The sequence below is a fragment of the Rhinatrema bivittatum genome, chromosome 10 (assembly GCF_901001135.1).
Source record: "Rhinatrema bivittatum chromosome 10, aRhiBiv1.1, whole genome shotgun sequence".
NCBI classification, from domain to species: Eukaryota; Metazoa; Chordata; class Amphibia; order Gymnophiona; family Rhinatrematidae; genus Rhinatrema; species Rhinatrema bivittatum.
In genome coordinates this window covers 84332415-84352506 of record NC_042624.1, presented here as the reverse complement: position 1 = coordinate 84352506, position 20092 = coordinate 84332415, and the positions used below count along the sequence as shown (strand labels likewise).

The 20092-nt window shown below is 43.7% G+C and overlaps 2 protein-coding genes across 12 annotated transcripts in view; one reads left to right on the top strand and one right to left on the bottom strand.

The window, feature by feature from the left end:
- ODF2L (outer dense fiber of sperm tails 2 like) overlaps positions 1–4519 on the bottom strand; it is a 192372-nt gene extending 187853 nt beyond the window's left edge. For 6 of the 8 annotated variants that reach the window (XM_029617769.1, XM_029617772.1, XM_029617771.1 and 3 more), the window contains exon 1: positions 4406–4519. The gene's annotated coding sequence lies outside the window, so the exon portion shown is untranslated. Of the gene's footprint in view, positions 1–4339 lie in introns of all 8 variants that reach the window. The other 2 variants (XM_029617767.1, XM_029617766.1) reach the window with 2 other exon arrangements.
- The window catches only part of LOC115099862 (calcium-activated chloride channel regulator 2-like), a 69139-nt gene continuing 52939 nt past the window's right edge, over positions 3893–20092 (top strand). For 2 of the 4 annotated variants that reach the window (XM_029617764.1, XM_029617761.1), the window contains exons 1-4: positions 3908–4002; positions 10616–10774; positions 11977–12152; positions 14637–14774. In XM_029617764.1, the coding sequence (XP_029473624.1) occupies positions 11979–12152; positions 14637–14774 (312 nt within the window). In that variant the 5' untranslated portion in view covers positions 3908–4002; positions 10616–10774; positions 11977–11978. The other 2 variants (XM_029617762.1, XM_029617763.1) reach the window with 2 other exon arrangements.

Here is a 20092-nt window from a genome sequence, read left to right as displayed (position 1 = left end):
CCATGAGATTCAGTCTGTACCTGTGACAGATAATGGACAGGACAGATAATGGACGGATAATGGACAGGACCCACTGATCTCCGCAAAGAACAGGAGATGGCCCCCGACTAGTGGGTCCTCCAACACTGGTAGAGACCACTGGCTTATGCTCCCTCACAGCCCATCAAAACCCCATAGAAGAGCTAGCCTGGATGCTGGCTGAGGCTTGGGGCCCCTCTGCTGTCGGAACCAGCTCCTGGAGCTTGCCTGCTGTGGGCGGAAGCAAGAGGCAGGAGGGTAGTACTTCCGCGGCCTGTAGAAAGGCCTCCTCGGCCCTGGTCAGAAAGACCTCTTAGAGGATAGGGAGGCAGAGACTCTGGCCGACAGATGCTGGATGGTCTAATGGTGATCTTTCAGCTGTGCGACTACATCCTTTCACCTTGTCACCGAAAAGATTATCTCTGGTGCAAGGTAAATCAGCTAGCCGCTCCTAAACTTCAGGACGAAGATCCGAGGCATGGAGCCAAGCTAGATACCTCTCAGAAATAACAGCAGCCGCAACCCAACCCACCGTCTCAAAGACATCATAGGTAGCACGCACCTCGTGCTTCCCACAATCAAGGCCCTGTTGGACAATGGACATAAGGGCCTCCTGGTGCTGCTGGGCCATTCGCAACATCCTGTTGCTTCCAGAGGTTACGGGTGTATTGGGTCATGTATAAAAGATAGGAGATGATACAGGCTGCCAACATGAGCCCTGAAACACTCTCCTACCCACCACATCCCACACCCTGTGGTCCTTGCCAGGGGGAACAGAGGCATGAGTCTTCGATCTCTTCATCTTCTTTAGAGCAGACTCCACCACCACCGACTTGTGGGGTAGCTGACACTTCTCAGTGCCCAGTGTCCAGCCCCATGAGGAGATGATCTTGAGGGAGATGAGGAGGGTCTCTGTGCTTAAAGATTTGCGGAATCCGTATTGCGTTGGGTGGAGAATTTTGTGGTCTTCCAGGTAGTCTGATAGTTGGTTATTGACTAGTTTTTCCATAATCTTAGCAACGAACGGCAGATTGGAGATGGGGCGGAAATTGTTGGGTTCCTTAGGGTCAAGGTTTGGTTTCTTGAGCAGGGGTTTGAGAGTGGCGAGTTTCAGTACGTCAGGGAAAATTCCTTGGGATAATGAGCAGTTTATGATATCCGCTAGATGTTTAGAAATGGCATCTGGCACCGATAGCAGTAGTTTAGTTGGGATTTGATTGAGGGGATGGTATGAGGGTTTCATTTTCTTTATTAAGGATTCTATCTCTAGGGCGGATGTAGGTGCAAATGAATCCAATGTGGTTCTGGTGTTTGAAGAGAGAGAGATGTAGATGGGAATATAGGTAGGGTTGATGGGCAGGAGTGTTAGTAGGTTGGATATTTTGCTCTGGAAGAAAGTTGCGAGTTCATTTGCCTTTGATTGTGCTTGATCATCCGGGATGGGTGGGGTGATGGTTTTTGTGAGTTCCGATACATAGGAGAATAAGGCCTTGGCATCAAAAACGAGGTCGTGGATTCTGTGGGCGTAAAAATCTTTTTATGTTTGAAGAGTGGAGGTCCTGTAGGAGTGGAGGCTGATTTGTAGGTGGCTAGTGTGCTCGGGCATGGGGTCTTATGCTATTTTTTCTCTTTCTGTCTGAGGTTTTGTTTAAGTTTTCTGAGTTCATCGGAGAATCATGGTTGTTTCCTGTTAGACGTCTGATTGATTTTTCTGGTTGTAAGAGGGCATATTTTGTTTGCTACTGATTCTGTGATGCTGTGCCATGAGAGCAGCGCTGAGTTGGGTGTTGAGACATCTAGGTTGAGTAGTTCCTTTGTTAGGTGCTCACTAAGGATCTCAGGGGAGCAAGATCTTCTGTAGTGAAAAGTAGATTGAGTGGGGTGAGAGTTGGGATATTCTTTTCTCGTGAGGATGGTGGAAATCAATGAATGGTCCGACCAGGGGACTGGGGTGCATTCAGGGGGGGTAGAATGTGATAAGCCAGAGTTTATGAAGATGAGGTCTAAAGTATGACCTGCTTTATGGGTGGGTTTGTTGATAATTTGATTGAAACCCATAGCCTTGAAATTTCAGACCTATTAGTAAAAATTTGTAACCTATCATTAAAATCATCCATTTTACCTGAAGACTGGAGGATAGGTAATGTAACCCCAATATTTAAAAAGGGCTCCAGGGGCGATCCGGAAAACTACAGACCACTTAGCCTGATTTCAGTGCCAGGAAAAATAGTGGAAAGTGTTCTAAACATCAAAATCACAGAACATATAGAAAGACATGGTTTAATAGAACAAAGTCAGCATGGCTTTACCCAAGGCAAGTTTTGCCTCACAAATTTGCTTCACTTTTTTTGAAGGAGTTAATAAACATGTGGATGAAGGTGAACCGGTAGATGTAGTATACTTGGATTTTCAGAAGGTGTTTGACAAAGTTCCTCATGAGAGGCTTCTAGGAAAAGTAAAAAGTCATGGGATAGGTGGCGATGTACTTTCGTGGACTGCAAACTGGCTAAAAGACAGGAAACAGAGAGTAGGATTAAATGGACAATTTTCTCAGTGGAAGGGAGTGGGCAGTGGAGTGCCTCAGGGATCTGTATTGGGACCCTTACTTTTCAATATATTTATAAATGATCTGGAAAGAAATACGACGAGTGAGATAATCAAATTTGCAGATGATACAAAATTGTTCAGAGTAGTTAAATCACAAGCAGATTGTGATAAATTGCATGAAGACCTTGTGAGACTGGAAAATTGGGCATCAAAATGGCAGATGAAATTTAATGTGGATAAGTGCAAGGTGATGCATATAGGGAAAAATAACCCGTGCTATAGTTACACAATGTTAGGTTCCATATTAGGTGCTACAACCCAAGAAAGAGATCTAGGCGTCATAGTGGATAACACATTGAAATCGTCGGTTCAGTGTGCTGCGGCAGTCAAAAAAGCAAACAGAATGTTGGGAATTATTAGAATAAAATGGAAAATGTCATAATGCCTCTGTATCGCTTCATGGTGAGACCGCACCTTGAATACGGTGTACAATTCTGGTTGCCGTATCTCAAAAAAGATATAATTGCGATGGAGAAGGTACAGAGAAGGGCTACCAAAATGATAAGGGGAATGGAACAGCTCCCCTATGAGGAAAGACTAAAGAGGTTAGGACTTTTCAGCTTGGAGAAGAGACGGCTGAGGGGGCATTGGCAACTCTGATCATCTCACTTGTTCCCATTTCCAGGTCATTTATAAATATATTGAAAAACAGTGGTCCCGGAAGAGATCCCTAGGGCACACCACTGTTTACCTTTTTCCATTTGGGAAAATTTACCATTTACCCTACTCTCTGTTTTCTCTTTTAACCAGCTGGCAATCCACCGTAAAACATTGCCCCCATCCCATGGCTTTTTGATTTCCTAAGAAGTGTCCCATAAGGGACTTTATCAAATGCTTTCTGGAAAGCCAGATACACTATATCAACCGGCTCACCTTTATTCAAGTTCATTTACGCCCTCAAAAAAATGTAACAAAAATAAACACATCTGAACTTCTTAAGTCAATACCTCAACCCCTCTCTTTCGTCTACTATTAACGGCGTCTAAATTCTCGATTATAATCTCCATCACATATAACCCCATCCCCTTCTGCGCTCACGAATACACTCCTTCCCGATAGGCACATCTAAAACAAAACCTCCTCCCATCTACAGATATTCCCCCTGCCTTAAAATAGTCTCCACCCACCACATACAACCACGCAAGCTCAAGAGTCCACCTCATTCCACTCCTCCCCTTTTTGGTTACGAGACCTGATTGATGAAAAGGAGGAAAAAGAGAGGCAGATACAGGTTCAGTGTCCAAGCAGAGAGACGAGAAACAATAATTACAACTGCCGGGAGGGTGGGAGGGAAAAGAAAAGCGGGGACAGTCCAGTCGGGATGGGAAACGAAAATCAGCAACCGCAACTCCGGGTGTCGGAAAATAGGAGAAAAAGGTAGGGGCCGGCTGACTGTCACCCCAGCCATCTCAGAGAGCTGCCTCCTTCTCCCCTGGCCGCGTATGTGGACGCCAAGAGCCCCACGCCCATTCTTTCCCGATTCGGGACACACCACGAGCTTTTCCCTGCCAGCTAAACCCTGCTCCACGTGACGACCATTTCTATTATGTAAGCTGCTGACCACCGAACAGGACCTGTTTGCAGAACAGGTTCGTTCGGTGGCCCGTTTCAGGTCTTAAAAATTCTGGGACTCTCCTCTAAAATACAGGACTGGCCCTGAGAATACGGGTCCTTCTTTCGCACTGCCTTCCTCTTCACGCTTCCTTGTTCTCACCTTGCTGGCTATTAGTGATCTCCGGTTAATTTCTATTTTATTTTTAATGTAGCGAGCAGGCCTCACCTTCTCCTTTTGTTTCAAACCTTGCTCTCCAGCGACTTCTCCATTAGGGCTTCCCTAGCAACCGCTGGCGCTTCCGTTGCGCTCGTCGACCTTTCCGATTGGACAATATTCAAACTGCTGAGCGCGTGAACAGTCCCTGGGGGCGGGAGGTGATAACTTAATAAATCATTTTCTAATATTTTGTCTCTTGTTTTATTTATTATTGCCTTTCTTAGTCTCTTCCATCTTAGTTCTCTCCATTTTCCTGTATTATTTTTCCGTCCTCTTCGCTTTCTTTTGTTGCACTCCCTTTTCCAAAATTCCTCTAAATCTCTCCCTCGCCATTTTATCTCCCTATGTCTTTCTACCAAAGCCATCTCCTTTATTATAATTTGTAAAAAAAAAAATCCTTATAACTTTTTATGCAAGCCTTTGAGTAATTTTATTCTGTAGCTTTCTTTATTTAGCTGGATAGTACTATTTATGTATTTAAAATTACTTAGCTGCAGCTTTCCCTGCCCGATCGGGTTCTCCGAAGTGATGTATAATAAAACAGTTATACAATGCAAAAACATACAATTTAAAGCCATAACATCAGGCTAACAGTCACTTCTAATGAAACCCATACTCCATAACTTATAGACCATTATATACTTATACAGCCCAAGTATGCTTCAAAATATTATTGATTAGTCATGCTTTAAACCTTCTTTTGAAAAGAAAGATAACTTCCATCTAATCTAACATCCAAAGGAAATAAATTCTAGAGCATTGAAGCTACTATAGAAAATGCTCTGGTTCTGCTACCTTGGACTGTTATTTTAGTTATGATCCCTATAGCGGACAATCTTCACGTTTTGGATGACTGCTTTTACCTATATTTTGAGTTTCTATGAGCTATTTTATGTCCTATTGTTGTTGCTATTTTATTTTATTTTATTTACTATGACTATTTTTGTAATCTGCAGTGGGCTACTTTGGGATATTGCAGAATATAAAATGGCTTAAATAAAAGATTCAACCAAGGCTATGTCTACAGGAAGATTAAGAGAATAAGTCATGTCATATATACAATCATAGTACTAATCAAAACATTTTTTGATTAGTACTGTGTCGTTAATTTGAGGAAGTGAGCCATTAGTTTAATAAAGTTTATTGGATTCGGAAATATATACAATCATGTCATCCAGGCCTGGATTTAGGCATAGGCAATGTAGACACCTGCCTCCAGCGCTAGAGATTCCCTGCCACTGCCTAAAACTAAATCCAGATCTCCTGCCATACTGCTGTTTACCTTATCCTGTGGCACAAGCTCCAGTTACTGCAAGGAAGATGAAGAAAAATCAAAGCAGGGACTTCAGCAGCCCTCTGGCGCTGGAACCTGCGGCGCCCCACCCCTCACACATGTTTCCATGGTAATGAGAAGCAGGGTGCTAGCGGATTCTGCAGCATGCGAGGGCCCTTGTTGATTTTTACTTGCTCTTCTGTTGCTGCTGCAGCCTAGACTTTGAGGGGACAGGGGTGGGGAGGGATCCTACCCTCCCAACTCAGTAGGAGGAGGAACTCCCCTCCTTCCCCTCTGGGTGCATGCTCCCTTAATCCTGCTCTGATGTCAATACAGCATCCATTAAAACAGTGTCCCTCAACTTTTACAAGCATAAGGCACACCTACTTTGACAAAAAATGTTTGTGACACACCAACCTGCAAGGGGCAGACAATGTGGACCCGGAGAGGACTCGTAAAAAGAAGAGCTAGGGAAGCACTGAAAGCCCCATGAGTCTAAATTTTAAAACAAAGGGAGAGAGGGGGCAGAGACACACATGCACCCATCACAATGGACCAATTCCCTCTATATACAAGTGCAGGAGAAAGTAGAAGTTGGTATGATGAGGTCAGCCAGCTCAGTTATCTTTGTTGCCACATATGACTGCCAAAGCTTCCTCACTGCTGCTGCTGTTGCCAGCATTCAGAATGAGTCATATCCCTCTATAAATTAAATTATCATGTAGTCATCTGAAAGTTAACAATGGATGTAATTAGGTGGATGGGATTTTGCTTTTCTCTGTTGGGAAGGGCATATTTATTGAAGATGGTGGCCCTCGCCTATTGTATTTCAGTATTTAGCATGCAGGATTCCTCAATATGAGTTCAAAAAGTTGAGTGGGACTTTCTCCTTTTTATGGCAGGGAAAGGTCCCTCATATTAGTCTAAAGACCTCGCGACTTGCCAGGATTGTGGGGGACTAGAGATTCCAGATTTGTTTCTATATTATTTAGCAGTCTGTTTGACTAGTTTAACAAATTGGTCTCATCAAAACCCAATTCTTGCCTGGCTAGAACTGGAGGAACACCAGACAGAGGGCTATACTTTATTTGCATTATTAGGTTTCCCTTCTGGATCTCGAGTTATTTCCACTTTGGACAGGAATAACCCTATTATTTCACATTATTTACAAAGCTGGCAAATGACTAATAAATGGCTAGGAAGAGATATTGAAGTACTCTCCCCCATCTCCTCGTTGAAAGGTAATCCACAGTTTCCTAGCATCTAGACAGATGGATTCAAGGCCAGTGGATTATGCACATCTACCAGCAGATGGAGATGGAGTAAAACTGACATTGCAGTATATAAATATATACCCTTGCAGTGACATCAGTCTGCCAGTATTCTCCATCTCCAGCAGATGGTGAATGTGCATTTCCCTACTGGGGATTGCTTCAAAATTTAGAGGAGAATTAATTGAAGATTTGAGTTGCCCTGTTCTCCTGTGTTGATACCTAATGGTCCCTCCCCCAGTTGAAAATTCCTGAAGTGATTTCCATGATCCCTCCGAGAAGTGCCTTGATCCGATAGCTGGTTCTTCAGCCAGTGTGGGTTTAGCTGAATTAAGCAGCTGAAAGGCAGCGGGTTCAGGAAGCCAAGCACGGCAGTGACAGAATATGCCCTCTCCCCCGCAGCCGGAGACTATCTCTGTACTTGGCTGGGAAAGCTGAGCTCAGGTAAGTTTAAAAAAAAAAAAAAAATGTTAGACACAGAATAGAAGGGTTGTAGGACTTCCTTTTATATCTGTGCTCAGTGTGCCATTCTGACATTTGTTCCTGCTGCCGTGGGGGTTATGGGAACTAGGCAGCCCGGGTGGGCTAGCCCCCAGTGTTAGGCTTCTTTCTGTGCGCCACGTGATAGGATGCAGCGGTGATTTTGCGCACTTTTTTCTGCACATTCAGCTGCCCTCTACAGCAGTGGTCCCCAACCCTGTCCGGGAGGGCCCGCCAGCCAGTCGGGTTTTCAGGATATCCAACTAATACTTGGGACCCACATAAGCAGAAAGTCTTCTATGAGCCAATTTAGGAACACTTTGCTCTCTTGACTTCAGCCTTCTGATTCCCAGGAGGCAGGGTGTCCTGCTTTACCCCTGGACCAAATATCAGAATTCTTATGTGATCCATGTTTGTCTAGAAAACATTTTTTAAAAAAAGCAAAATATCCATTAGTAGACTGAGTTTAACAAAAACACAGAAAAGTCTTACTCTACAGCACATTGGTTAACCTAAACCTAAAGAACAGTGATTGATTATTACATCACAGGACATTGGGACTATAGACAAGATGGTATACAACCAGCATAGAAAACAACTCAACAAAACAGACAAATGTAGATTCTGTAGCACTAGAAGTGAATTCCAACTCCCCAGCCCATTCCCGCATTATCCCAATGTCTATAATCATTAACCCCCACCTCCATGTACCATCAGTGATCAGAGAACCGAACTCCCACCCCTTACACCCACTCTGACCCACAGCAGGGCACACCCTGAACGTTTCTTGAGGGCTGCAGTTCTGATCACAGCACTGCTATAAAACACATAGTACAGGAAGCTTGAGCATGTGCGCTTGAAGTCCTGTGTGACTCATACCTGGGAACTTTTGACTTCCAGTCACCCTGAGATTAGCGGGGGGGAGGGCAACTGCACAGTGGGGCCGGATGCTCACAGATTTGCTCTCATAAACACGTGTTCACACTTACTTTCACTGCTCATTCTCTCACATTCTCACATGTCCATTTACACCTTTACTTCTGCCATTTTCCCATCAACACACTCATGTCTCTCCCTCTTCCATGCACATATGCCCATTCACATGCTCACTTGCACTCAGCTCTCTCCTACTCACCTACATACACTCTCAGATCTCTTCTTCCTACACAAATACACACAGACATGCTCATTCATTCTCTCCCTCCCCCCTTTCAAAACACACAGCAGACTCTAAGTAAACTGGGCTCCTGGAGGAGCAGCAGCCTCTTCCTTCTCCTCCTGTGCTGCGGAAGTGGATACTGCCTGTTTCTTACTCCTCGTTTGATGCACGGGCAGGAAATCGCAATGTCGATTGGCCAAGGCAAACAGGATGGGGCGGGCAAGTGGCTGGATACAGGAAACAGGCTGTGCCAGGAGCAGGTGGTGTCACGAGGAAGCGAAGTTAAGCGTTAAAAAGGTCCGGAGATGGTAGAAATCACTGTCAAGTTTCTCCTTTTTCAGCCATGCAAGACCAATGACGTTTTTCTTTCCGGGTCCAAGCAGATTTGTTTTGCTGCAGCACCAGGAGATTTCCGGTGTTGGCCCGGAGACCCGGTAATTCTTTTAGAATTCCAGAGTCTCCGGGCCAAATCTGATAGTTCCCAGGTATGGTCATAGTAGTCTGAATCAGGGTATGATGAGGCTGAGCAGCAGACAAAATCATGTCAGGTGGCAGCAACGACATCTCCTCTTTCCTGCCCACACGGATCCAAACAACGCTACTTCCTCTTCTGGGCCCACACAAGTGGAAAGAAGGAGGCACCACCGTTGGGTTCACCCCCTAACTGTGCTTCTGCAGGCAGCCCCCTAGTGCTTCCACAGCCCTGTTATTGTGTTGCTTGCAGTGTCAGCCCAGTGGCTGCCCCAGTTTAACTCCTCCAGGGCCAGAGCCGGTCCCTGCTGCTCTTCCTGGCATCACAAGCACCACTGCCAAGGCCAGTCCTAATGGCTTCTGCTGTACTTGCTGCCCTCCACGCCATTGCTGAAGGGCTGGTTCCAGCGGCCTCTGCCGATAATGGCGCTTGTAGCGCCTGCTGCTCATTCTTCCTTTTTCCTGCTGCAGTCCACGGCTGCTTACAGTATTTGGGGGGGGGGGGGAATCCACTTGTTGGATTGTCTCAGTTCACCAACTATCCTCTCTCTTTCCAGTTTGATTCCCCTAATACAACAGCAGTCTGCCTCCAATTTTTCTGCTGGCACATGCTTCTGGTCACATAGAAAACGGCACATGCGGGTGCCATGAGTGGAGAACAGGCTGGACCACCATCGGATCAAGTCACGAGCGCACCATTTTTGCCTCCGTTCTCTTCTACTGGTTCTTTTGTGCCACACTGGTGCTCCTGCTATAAGGTTACCAGATTGACAAACCTGGGACACTTTCTCCCACGGTATTAGCAATGAATTCAGTGAGCTAGCAGTTTCTAAGAGATATGGGGAAGTCTCCCCCAGTCTAGTCCCAAAATCTGCAATGTTCTAATACCTAAGAAATGTTCTTTTAAGTTTTCTTACACCCACGCCCCCCCCCCCAAAAAAAAAAAGAATTAGTGAGCCAATTTGACGTGTCTGGGATATAGCCTGCCAAGAAAGAAAATAGATGCAAGAAAAAAGAAAGCCCATCAGATTTGTGTGTGGGGGGGGGGGGGGTTTAGAACATAAGTCCTATGTGTGGGACATGCATGCAGACCACAATGCTTCAAACTGGGTCCCGAGATTCTTTATATTAATTAATTACTAATTTCCTTCAGAAAATAAGAGTTTCTCAGCCTTTGATGTCTCTGGTTTTATTTTCTGCTCCGCTTTTCCCTGCCTGCTTTCTCTTTTTCTCACTCGCTTTCTGTATCTGTTCTTCCATTTTATGTTCCTTTTCAGTCCACTTTCTTGTTTTTCTCTTTCTTTCAATGAATTCTTCTTTCCTTTCCCTCCCTCTTCTTCTACCTCTTTCCCCTTTCCTTGTTATATCCCTCTCCCCCTTTTCCTCTTATTCTCTTCTCCACCTCTACTTGCAAATACCTTCCACGAGAATGGCCTCAGTCACATTTACTTCTAGTTTTGTATTACTATTTGTATGTGAATAATTGCAACCTCTTTTAATGCTATAATGAGTTTTGGAATTTGCTTAGCTTTATCCTAGAGCTCATGCTCTAACTTGCCTTTAAGATCTTGCTTTTTAGTTCTGAAATGCCTTCCGTTTCTGGTGATCCGCCCACATGTGGCAAGAACATCATCACTTCAGCTGCAACTTTGTACAGCCTCGTCTGCCTTCTTATACTTCGCATGTGCCCTCTAACCAGGACCTCCACTAAAAAGGCACTTCAGGTTGGCAATGTTTTTATTTACTTTTTTAGCGCATTTAGAATCTTCTATGCCTTTCAGCACTGTTCACCCATGTGCTGTTTCGTGAAAGCTGAAACAGAAGTTTCAGCATCTACAGTATAATCGTAAGAGACTTTCCCAAGGGAGCTACAGGGCTCTGGCAGCTGTCCGTGGGTGCCCCTGAAGCATGGAGCTCGGCCTGCACTTGTTCTTTCTCACCTTCTGCACAGCGCTGTATGCAGAGTTCTTTATCATATGTATTTAGAATGGTTATGAACATTATTTGAGCTATTTGAAAGGAGATCATGGTGGTGTTAGTGAGAAGTGGATCTGCAAGGGGGTAGAAATGGACATTAGCAGAGCATACTGTCAAAGCCCATTGTAAAATCTGCTAAAGAATGTGAACTTTTCAGCTGAAAAAGACAAGAAGGAGGTAATTGTTTGATAATTGAATGCATCACTTTAATGCAACTGTGTCTGTTTTATGTCTAAATTGTTGTCTTGAACTATTCTTTCGTACACCGCTTTGTAACCTCAACTAGAGAGGTGGTTTATGAATTTGTAAATATAAAATAAAGTTGTTAAAATAACACACATACCAAGTCTCATGCCCGATTGAATCTAATCAGTTGGGAGATACACAGTAATTTCACACCTTCCATCCTTGGCCTCATTCACATTCCCTTATTATAGAAATCTTGCCTCCTGCTCAGGTTGTAATTATGGTTATGTTTGATGTAAATGATAACCACTACTTACTGTGGCTATATATTCAAATTAAATAAGTTCAGTTTTTTTAGGATTTTCCATTAGACTTCAAAGCAGCAATGCCTTCTATGCAATACAGATTTAAAATTTGCTGTTTTAATTAGCTAAGAACCATTAATTTCAATCCCCACATCAAATGCAACAGTGTACATTTGCCCTAAGCATCCAGAAAAAGGGGTCTAAGACAGAAGATCGGAAAATATACTTTTACATTATGTAACCTAGCCATTTATTATTATTATGAACATTATACTGGTAAAAGAGAGAGACAGAATGTGGCTCTCCAGGAAGGGACATACCCAGCAGGAACCTCCCCAATTCTCTACTGCAGAGTTAGAGTTGGCATGGGAGAGCTCCCAAACCGGTTGCCCTACTGGAGAAGACTCACTCTCCTCCCTGAACAAAAATCCTGAGGCACTGGAACCATTTTCTTACAGAAATGATCAGCAGAGAGCAGTCTGGAATGGTACTTTGGAGCTCTTTCCTCATCCTGACCCTGCACTTACATGCACTGCAGTCAAAAGTGCAGCTGAAGGATAATGGATTTGAGAATATCGTTATTGCTATTAACCCTCTGGTGCCAGAAAACCAAACTCTCATCACAAACATCAAGGTAAGAGGACATCCTCCCGATTCTCTCGGCCCGTAACCTTGGGGGTCCTCTCTCTCCTCTATGCACATTCAAAACATTGCTAGTGTGCTGCTTCTTCCTCCATAACCACTAAAATCCATCCCTTCCTTTCTGAGCATGCTACCAATAGGCTGGTCCACTTTCTTACCACCTCCTGCGTAGACTGCTGTAACTTGCTCTTTGCGAGCCTTCTGCTGAACTGTCTTTCTCCACTGCAGTCTATTCAAAAATCAGCTGCATGACTTATTTATCTTCAGCATTGCTATGACCATGTAACTCCTCAGCTTGCAACACTGGCTCCCAGTCTGCTTCCACATACAATTCAAGCTTCTTTTACGCTCTTATAAATGCATTCATTCTGATGCTCCTCATTACCAATCTACTCTTCCTACACCCTTCCTCGTGAATTCTCTTCATCTGGCAAGATGCTCTTAACAGTACCTTTCTCCACCGCCGGTTTCTGACTCCACGCTTTCCACCCTGCGGTGCTCTATGCCTGGAAATCCTAAGAACTCTACAATACTGTCATATTTGTTTGCTTTGACTAGATTGTAAGCTCTAGGGAGCAGGGACTGTCTCTTATGTGCATCTGTACAGTGCTCAAAATATGTAGTAGCACTTTAGAAATGATAAATAGTGGTAGTAGTAGAATAAAATTTGTCAAGTGGGTTATTCCCACAACTAAATAAAATTCACTTCAGCTGCCGTAACTCGGCACAGATCATTTTAAGAGGCAGCAGCACTTTGAGAACAATAGTGGGGCTCAAATGCATTTTTACATTTCAGATCAGATTCTACAAGATCAGCTCACCTTTGAAAGTGCAAGAAAGGTTTTAATTTGCACTCAATTTGGTGTTTTATTAACTTTACAAAATTCAAATATTTTAGAGCTTGTTAGATTCATGGTTTCTCTCTCTCTCTCTCTCTATCTATCAATATATATATATATATATATGTTCTGTAGAGCACAGAACAAAAACTGTCAAGATCTCTCAGTCTTCATCATAATGCAGCCCTGAAAAGAAAAGTACAAAGCAGTGATTTTTAACCTGGAAAATATGCTGCTGCATGCTCCCATTGCAGCATTTCACAGCTGCCTGGACAGGCATGTGGAGCCCTGTTTTCAAGTGAATAAGTCCTTTATAATTAAAGCCCTGTTAACATGGTTAGACACTTCAGTCATTACTGCCTGCGGTGTCACAACTCTTCAGGGCTGGCACTGCTTGACAAGGACATGAGAAGAAGACTGTAGTTAGACAAACTAGGTAACCTGTGATTATCCTTCTTTTTTTTTTTTTTTCAGCAGGCGGTAAGGCATAAATATTTATTTCACTTTGTATATAGTGCTGAGTGACAAATTACTTACAGGTACATGCCTCTTCCTCAAAGAGCTTACAAGCTGAGGTGGATATGACTTCCTGAGGTTACATATCCATTTCTCTAGCCATCAGGCCACTCTTTTGCCCTATTAATTATTCCCTTGTCTTGCAAATTAGAAGTACTGTAATGCTGACCTGGTTAGTGCATAGTGATCAGATCAGCAAGCAGCAGAATGGAGGAAGTCAGTGTTCAAATCCTGCTACTGCTCCTTTCTACCTTGAGCAAGTCGCTTCACCCTCCGTTGTCTCATTACGAGACCTAGGGCCTCATTTTCCAATATTTCATTGGTAACGCATTAGGGGGCGTTACCAATGCAAATGAGGCTTCTTTCGTGCACTGGGGAAACATCGCGTGCGGCGATGTTTTCGCCGCACACAATGTTTTCCCAGTGTGCGAGAGAGAGAGCGCCTATGGGAGGGCTACCTACTAACTCGGGGTGGGGATTAGGTATGAGCGTCGGGGGTTGGGGGCCACTTTCGCATTCCACATGAGACCTACGGACAGAACAGTGGTCTCTAGTGCAGATTTGCTGGCCGTCGGAGTGAGGGCGCTCACTCCAAGAAGTGGTTTGGGCAACGTTCTCTCTACCTAGCTTGATGGACACTCTACCTGGGCAACAACATGCTAGGTGGAGAGAACGTTGCCCAAATCTCCTCTTGGAGTGAGCGTCCTCACTCCGGCCAGCAAATCTGCACTAGAGACCACTGTTCTGTCCGTAGGTCTCATGTGGAATGCGAAAGTGGCCCCCAACCCCCGACGCTCATACCTAATCCCCACCCCGAGTTAGTAGGTAGCCCTCCCATAGGGATTCAAATACCTATGTAGGGCATAGGCACTATAGTAAGGCAAACCCTTTGGGGAAAGGGAAATACCTACTGTACCTGAACGTAACTTGCCTTGAGCTTCCAATGAAAAGGTGCGAGCTGATTTCAAACTAAATAAAATTGCTATGACACATTTACATTGATTTTTTTTTTTCTCTTCAAATTATGGATCCTGCTACTCCAAAGTTCCAAATCATAAAATAAACTGCAAACAATATTTGCAGCTGCAGTCAGACTTGTCCTTCCCTTTCATTTCTGGCAGGACATGGTAACTGAGGCTTCTTATTACTTGTTCAGAGCCACGAAAAGAAGGTTCTATTTCAGAGATGTGAAGATCTTAGTTCCTGATACATGGGAGTCAAACAATCACCAGATGAGAAAACGTGAGTCATATGAAAAGGTAAGATATCCTAGCCAGCTGTGGAAAGAGCCTTTTTTCCGGAATTCAGTAATAAATAAAGGAGAGATATGACAGATTAATCAAAATGTTGCACCAGTGCAAAAATTGCTCCAGTTTAATCTGATATGGCCCCAGGATTTTCAAGAGATGAAAACGAGGTAAAAGTGGAGTGATTCTTTGGTAAATCTGCCCTGTAATACAATCATAATGAAGGCTCAAATAGCATTTAACAGAGAAAAAGTAAAAGAAGCAGAATTCTGTGGGGTTTGACATGTTCATTTGCCTTGTGTTTAGAGGAACATTTAATGATCTTCATGGATGGGGAATCTACTGCCATTAATGCCCTGTCTGGAGGGATATTTTCCCTGTGTGATACAGCAAAACAAAATTACTACCGTACCCTTCAGAGTACAAATCTAAAAAATTGAATGCATAAAAGACGTTAGCACAGAGGAACTAATGTGTAGTCTTAAAGATGCACGTCTGCTTAGTCGTCCCAAACATTAGTCAGACTGTAGTACTCCCTGCAGGTACATATTGCTAAAATATAATGTTATGTGCATGCATATATTAAGAGAACAGATGTAATTTTAAACTTGTTTCTGCCAAACTTAATAAAAAAAAGTATCTATGTCAAAATTTATATAGGATTTGTACTGTAGTATCAGATGGCATCTCACTTGTCCAACTTGTTGATCCTGCTTTTTTCACAGAGGGGTGTGGATGTCTTAAAGATTATTATATCTGTTTGTTCAGTATTAAGACACTATAGTTCCGTCTCTGCTTTAATCTAGTTATCCCACATGTCTTGGGTGTGTTGTGAATTACAAGGTTGAAGGTAAAGTTACTCAACAGAATAAAGGTTTAATAAGCCAGGACAGCATGAGCCTTAATCAACCATGATTTTTCCATAGGCACAGAATGGGAGAAATTAAGATAATTCTTAATGAACCAGGCCAACAGTGCCTTTTTCAGCGAGGATAATTTTCAAAGTATCTTGGCCGGTAACTAAAGAGTTACCTGACTCGAGATCCTTTGGAGGAAAAAGCAAAATTACTTAACAAATATTTCTGTTCGGTGTTCACTGTGGAAGGGCCTGGAGCAGGACCACATAAAATAAGCCCAAATAAAACTGGAAGTGAGGTAAACCTCAAATCAATTTTCAGAACAGTGTGTTCATAAGGTGATGGGGCCGGATGGGATACATCAGAGGGTATTAAGGGAACTCAGAGTTCTCCTGGCATCTCCGCTGGCTGATCTTTTCAATACATCTTTAGAGTCTGGAGTAGTCCCGGAGGACTGGGAAAGGATGGATGTGGTTCTTATTCATAAAAGTGGAAGTAAGGAAGAGGCTGGGAATTACATTTAGCCTTCTAAATTAGGACAATAAGTTTTCAGCTAAAAATTCACACACATTTAGGTACCTAAAAGTTAGGGTCCTAAATTTAGGCCTGCTATTTATTTGCCTAGATTTAGGTTCCTAAGGCCTCATTTTCCAAGCCGCTCGCACGCGATAAGGGACCTTTCCCACGCGAAAAGTCCCTTATCGCGTTCGATACCAGGATGGGGCGGAGTCGGCCCTGGAAGAGGAGGAGTCAGGGCCGACTTGCGCCGACGCCACGGACAGCGAAAAGGTAAGGCCCTTTTCGCGTCCGCTTTCGCTCCCAATAGCTACATCTCCTATGGTGGCGCTATTGGGTGTGAAAACAGCAGCGATCGCACCGTGACGGTACGATCGCTGCCGGCTAGCGCAGGCTCTCCCCCCGATTCGGCCCCCCGCCCCTCATCTTCTAAAGTATCGCAGGCCTGCGACACTTTAGAAAATGAGGCCCTAAGTTAGGTGTCTTGTTCAGAAAATCCGTGCTAAGCTCCCAACTTTTGTTTTCCCCCGCTCTAGCTCCACCTCGTAGCCACCCACTTTTAGGGTCCTAAATTTAGGAGCCTAAATTTGGGCACTCAGCCCTAGCAAATTTTCAAAATAGCTAATTTAGGATCCTAACTCCAAAAGTTAGGAAACTTAACTCTTTGAAAATTGGCCCCTATATACATACATTGAATTTTCTACTGATCATGCATCTAACCCTCTCCACAGATGAAGCAAGGACAAAATATATGAATTTTGTACCCATTTAAATGTAGATCATTCTTAAAGAGAAACTAGCCAGGCAGTTTCTCTTTGAAAACTGTCTGTTCGTACGAGGATACAAAACTCCCACATACTTTGTCGCTATGTGGGTTACTCAAAATTGTTAATTTTGAGTAAACCACATAGGAAGAAATTACAATATATGAGTAGCAAATTATCAAAGAGAAACTACCTGGATAGTTTGTCTTTGCATTATCTGAAAATGGGGTTTGTTGGGGGTGAATAGTTGAAAATTCAATGCACATACTTCATCTGTGTCCCCAACCTAAGCGTGTCCTCGGGAATGCCTGTTTCTTTTCTGCAGAACGGAGTATGCACATTGGAAGAATTTGTATACTTTTTACTAATTACATGAATAGCAATTTTCAACCCAACACATCTAGCCAGATAACTTCTTCATTACCCAGCTAGATCCTTCTCAATATTGTCCTCTTTATGCAGAGATAGGCAAATATTTTTTTAGAGCGGGCTACGTTAGTGGCTCTTTGCTGGACCAGGGGTAGGGGCCAGTCTCTAAGAGGAATTCCCTCCTGGCCCTCTTGTAGCCCCTTCTCCTCTTCCAGGTGTTTCTAAGGTTTCCCTGTTCTCCAGTGGTTCCCTCCTTGTTCATACATGCCTCTACCATCTGTTTGCAAATTTAGCAATATATTCCTTTATCTTAGGCTGCGTGTAGTCATTTTCCTAAATAAAAATTAATCATGAAAAGAGATGGACTAAATCTCCAAAGAATAGAAGAGGTTAATTCTGCATAGTTGAAGGACCTCCCCCTGATACACACACACAATCTCCACCACAACAGCCTGACCCCAAGTATTTCCTCAGTATAGTTGGCAAAAAACAAGCACCCTGTCCTGCTAAGGTGAAAAATGCAACAAAGATTATACAAAAGCCAGTCATAAGCACACCAACCACTCTAGAACATGGATGCCACTTAGCAGAGTTCCTCTCCAAGCAATAGGAACATAAAGGGCAGGTGGTAAGTACACATCAAAAGCTTCTTGTAATGAAAGTGGACCCTTGTGGTTGGCTCGGCCCAGGTAGGGAACCCCCCTAGGCCCACACCGACAGCAGACGGATGTACCCTGGAAGCAAGACTGGTCAAGAGTTTCACCTTTACTAGCCCCTTTCCCCGCAGGTTGGAGCCCTTGGGTTCTGGGGGTTGGCAGGAGTTAGGCAAGGGTCTCTCAGGATTTGGCATGGCAGAAGGGCCATGCTAGGGTAGGAGGCAGGTGGTGAGCAGAGGTAGTCAATGTCCAGGCAAGGGACAAATCCAGGTATCAGTCTGAGACAGTGGCAGGGACCTAATACAGGAGTAGGAGAAGCTGGACAAACGAGGCAAGTTTGGGCCAGACAAGGCTGGGCCAGATGGAGAGACAAGGTAAGGCTGGGCTGATCGATATGAGGTTGGGTAAGATGGAGAAATGAGGCAAGGCTGGGCTGGACGAGGCAGGTTGGAGGGATGAGGCAAGGCTGATCTGGATCAGGCAGGCAAGGCTAGGCTGGATGAGGCAGGCTGGAAAGATGAGGCAAGGTGAGCAGGAGCAAGAGCAATACGTCTGCCATAGGTGGGAGGACCTATTGTTGAGGTGCTAGCTAGGAGAATGGCTGGGATTTAAATCCCCAGCTGGCTGTGATGTCTATTTATTCATTCATTCATTCATTCATTTATTTATTTGAAATTGATTATTTATCGCCTAACAGATTATTAAATCTTCCTAAGCGATTTACAACACAAATTAAAACAATTGTATACACAATTTCTTTATGAATAACAGAACAAACCCATATAAATCCATTAATCTTGCTGAATAATTTTATTCATAAGGCAGGTTTTTAAAGCCTTCCAAATTTTTAATACATCCACCTCCTCTCTCAAACTGGATGGTAAGCTGTTCCAGAGTTGTGGGATCATCCCTGAAAAAGATCTAGCCTTCAGACAGGAATGCCAGTATGTTTTGAACCCCTGAACTCTCAGAAGATGCCCTTTCATTGATCTCAAGCTTCTGCTAGGCTTACACCAGCTTAAACGGTTTCTCAGTTGCTGCAAACCTACTCTTTTAATGATTTAAAAGGCAAAGACAAATTTTTTCATTTGCATCTGGCACTCAGTGGGAGGTAATGCAGCCCTAATAGTAATGGCCCAGGTGAGGTTCTCCTCGTACTTCCGGTCACAGTACGGGCTGTCGTGTTTTGTATTACCTGCAATTTCCAAGTGTTTTTTATAGGCAGTCCCAGAAACAAAGCATTATAGTCGATATATGCCAATACAAGAGCACAGACACTGATCTTAATACAGTTGGATCTAGAAACAGTCTAATTTGCCTAAACAGTTTAATCCTCAGATATCTATTTCTCACCAGGAGCATGACATGCTTCTCTAAACTCAAAGTGATCTAGTTGGACCTCCCGAATGATCTAACCTCTTCTTTAGGTAAGACCTCAATCCCCATCAATTTCAAAGGAAATTCTAGTTTACTATATCCCAAATACAAAATCTCTGTTTTCCTGCTGTGGGGCCTTTAAGCCCTGACATACACCACATGCACACGCCTAGCAGGAACGTCAAAAGGAGGATGGCGACGTCGTTCCTGCCGCTAAGATGACACCATTGGTGCTGGGGGCTCCTGGGTGTAACTGTGGCTGGGCGCAAGAAACCCTCAACAGGAGAAATTAATTTTTAAATTATAAATTGCATTTTCCATTATTAGGAATATGGCATGCACTGAATATACATTTAGGAGTCAATATTTAGCATGTTTATTCTGCTAAGTTCGGCATGTAGCCAGACAAACATCTGGCATGCTTCCAAATTATCCGGTTAAATAGTTAGCTGGCTAAAACTTTGCAAACTAACCCAATATAAAGTTGCTGGATAAGCTTGTTCTGCTAACTTAGCTGGAGGCCCCACACCTGACTATTGGCCTCTTATTCTCTTTCTGCTGGTGATGTACATCTCTGGGGAAACTGTCAGGTAGATGCATGCTCCTGTATTAGTCCCTTATACATTCTGCAAGCTGGTAAAAAACACAGCCTAACTCTTTGAGGGTGTGTAATACATTCAACGATCCTACTCTGGTAGCACTTTAACCCAACTGAAGACCATAATAGAGTTCCTTGCCATGTATAAAAGATCTGGCCCTTCTGGTTTGCGTTTTTGATCTTAAGCCCCCAT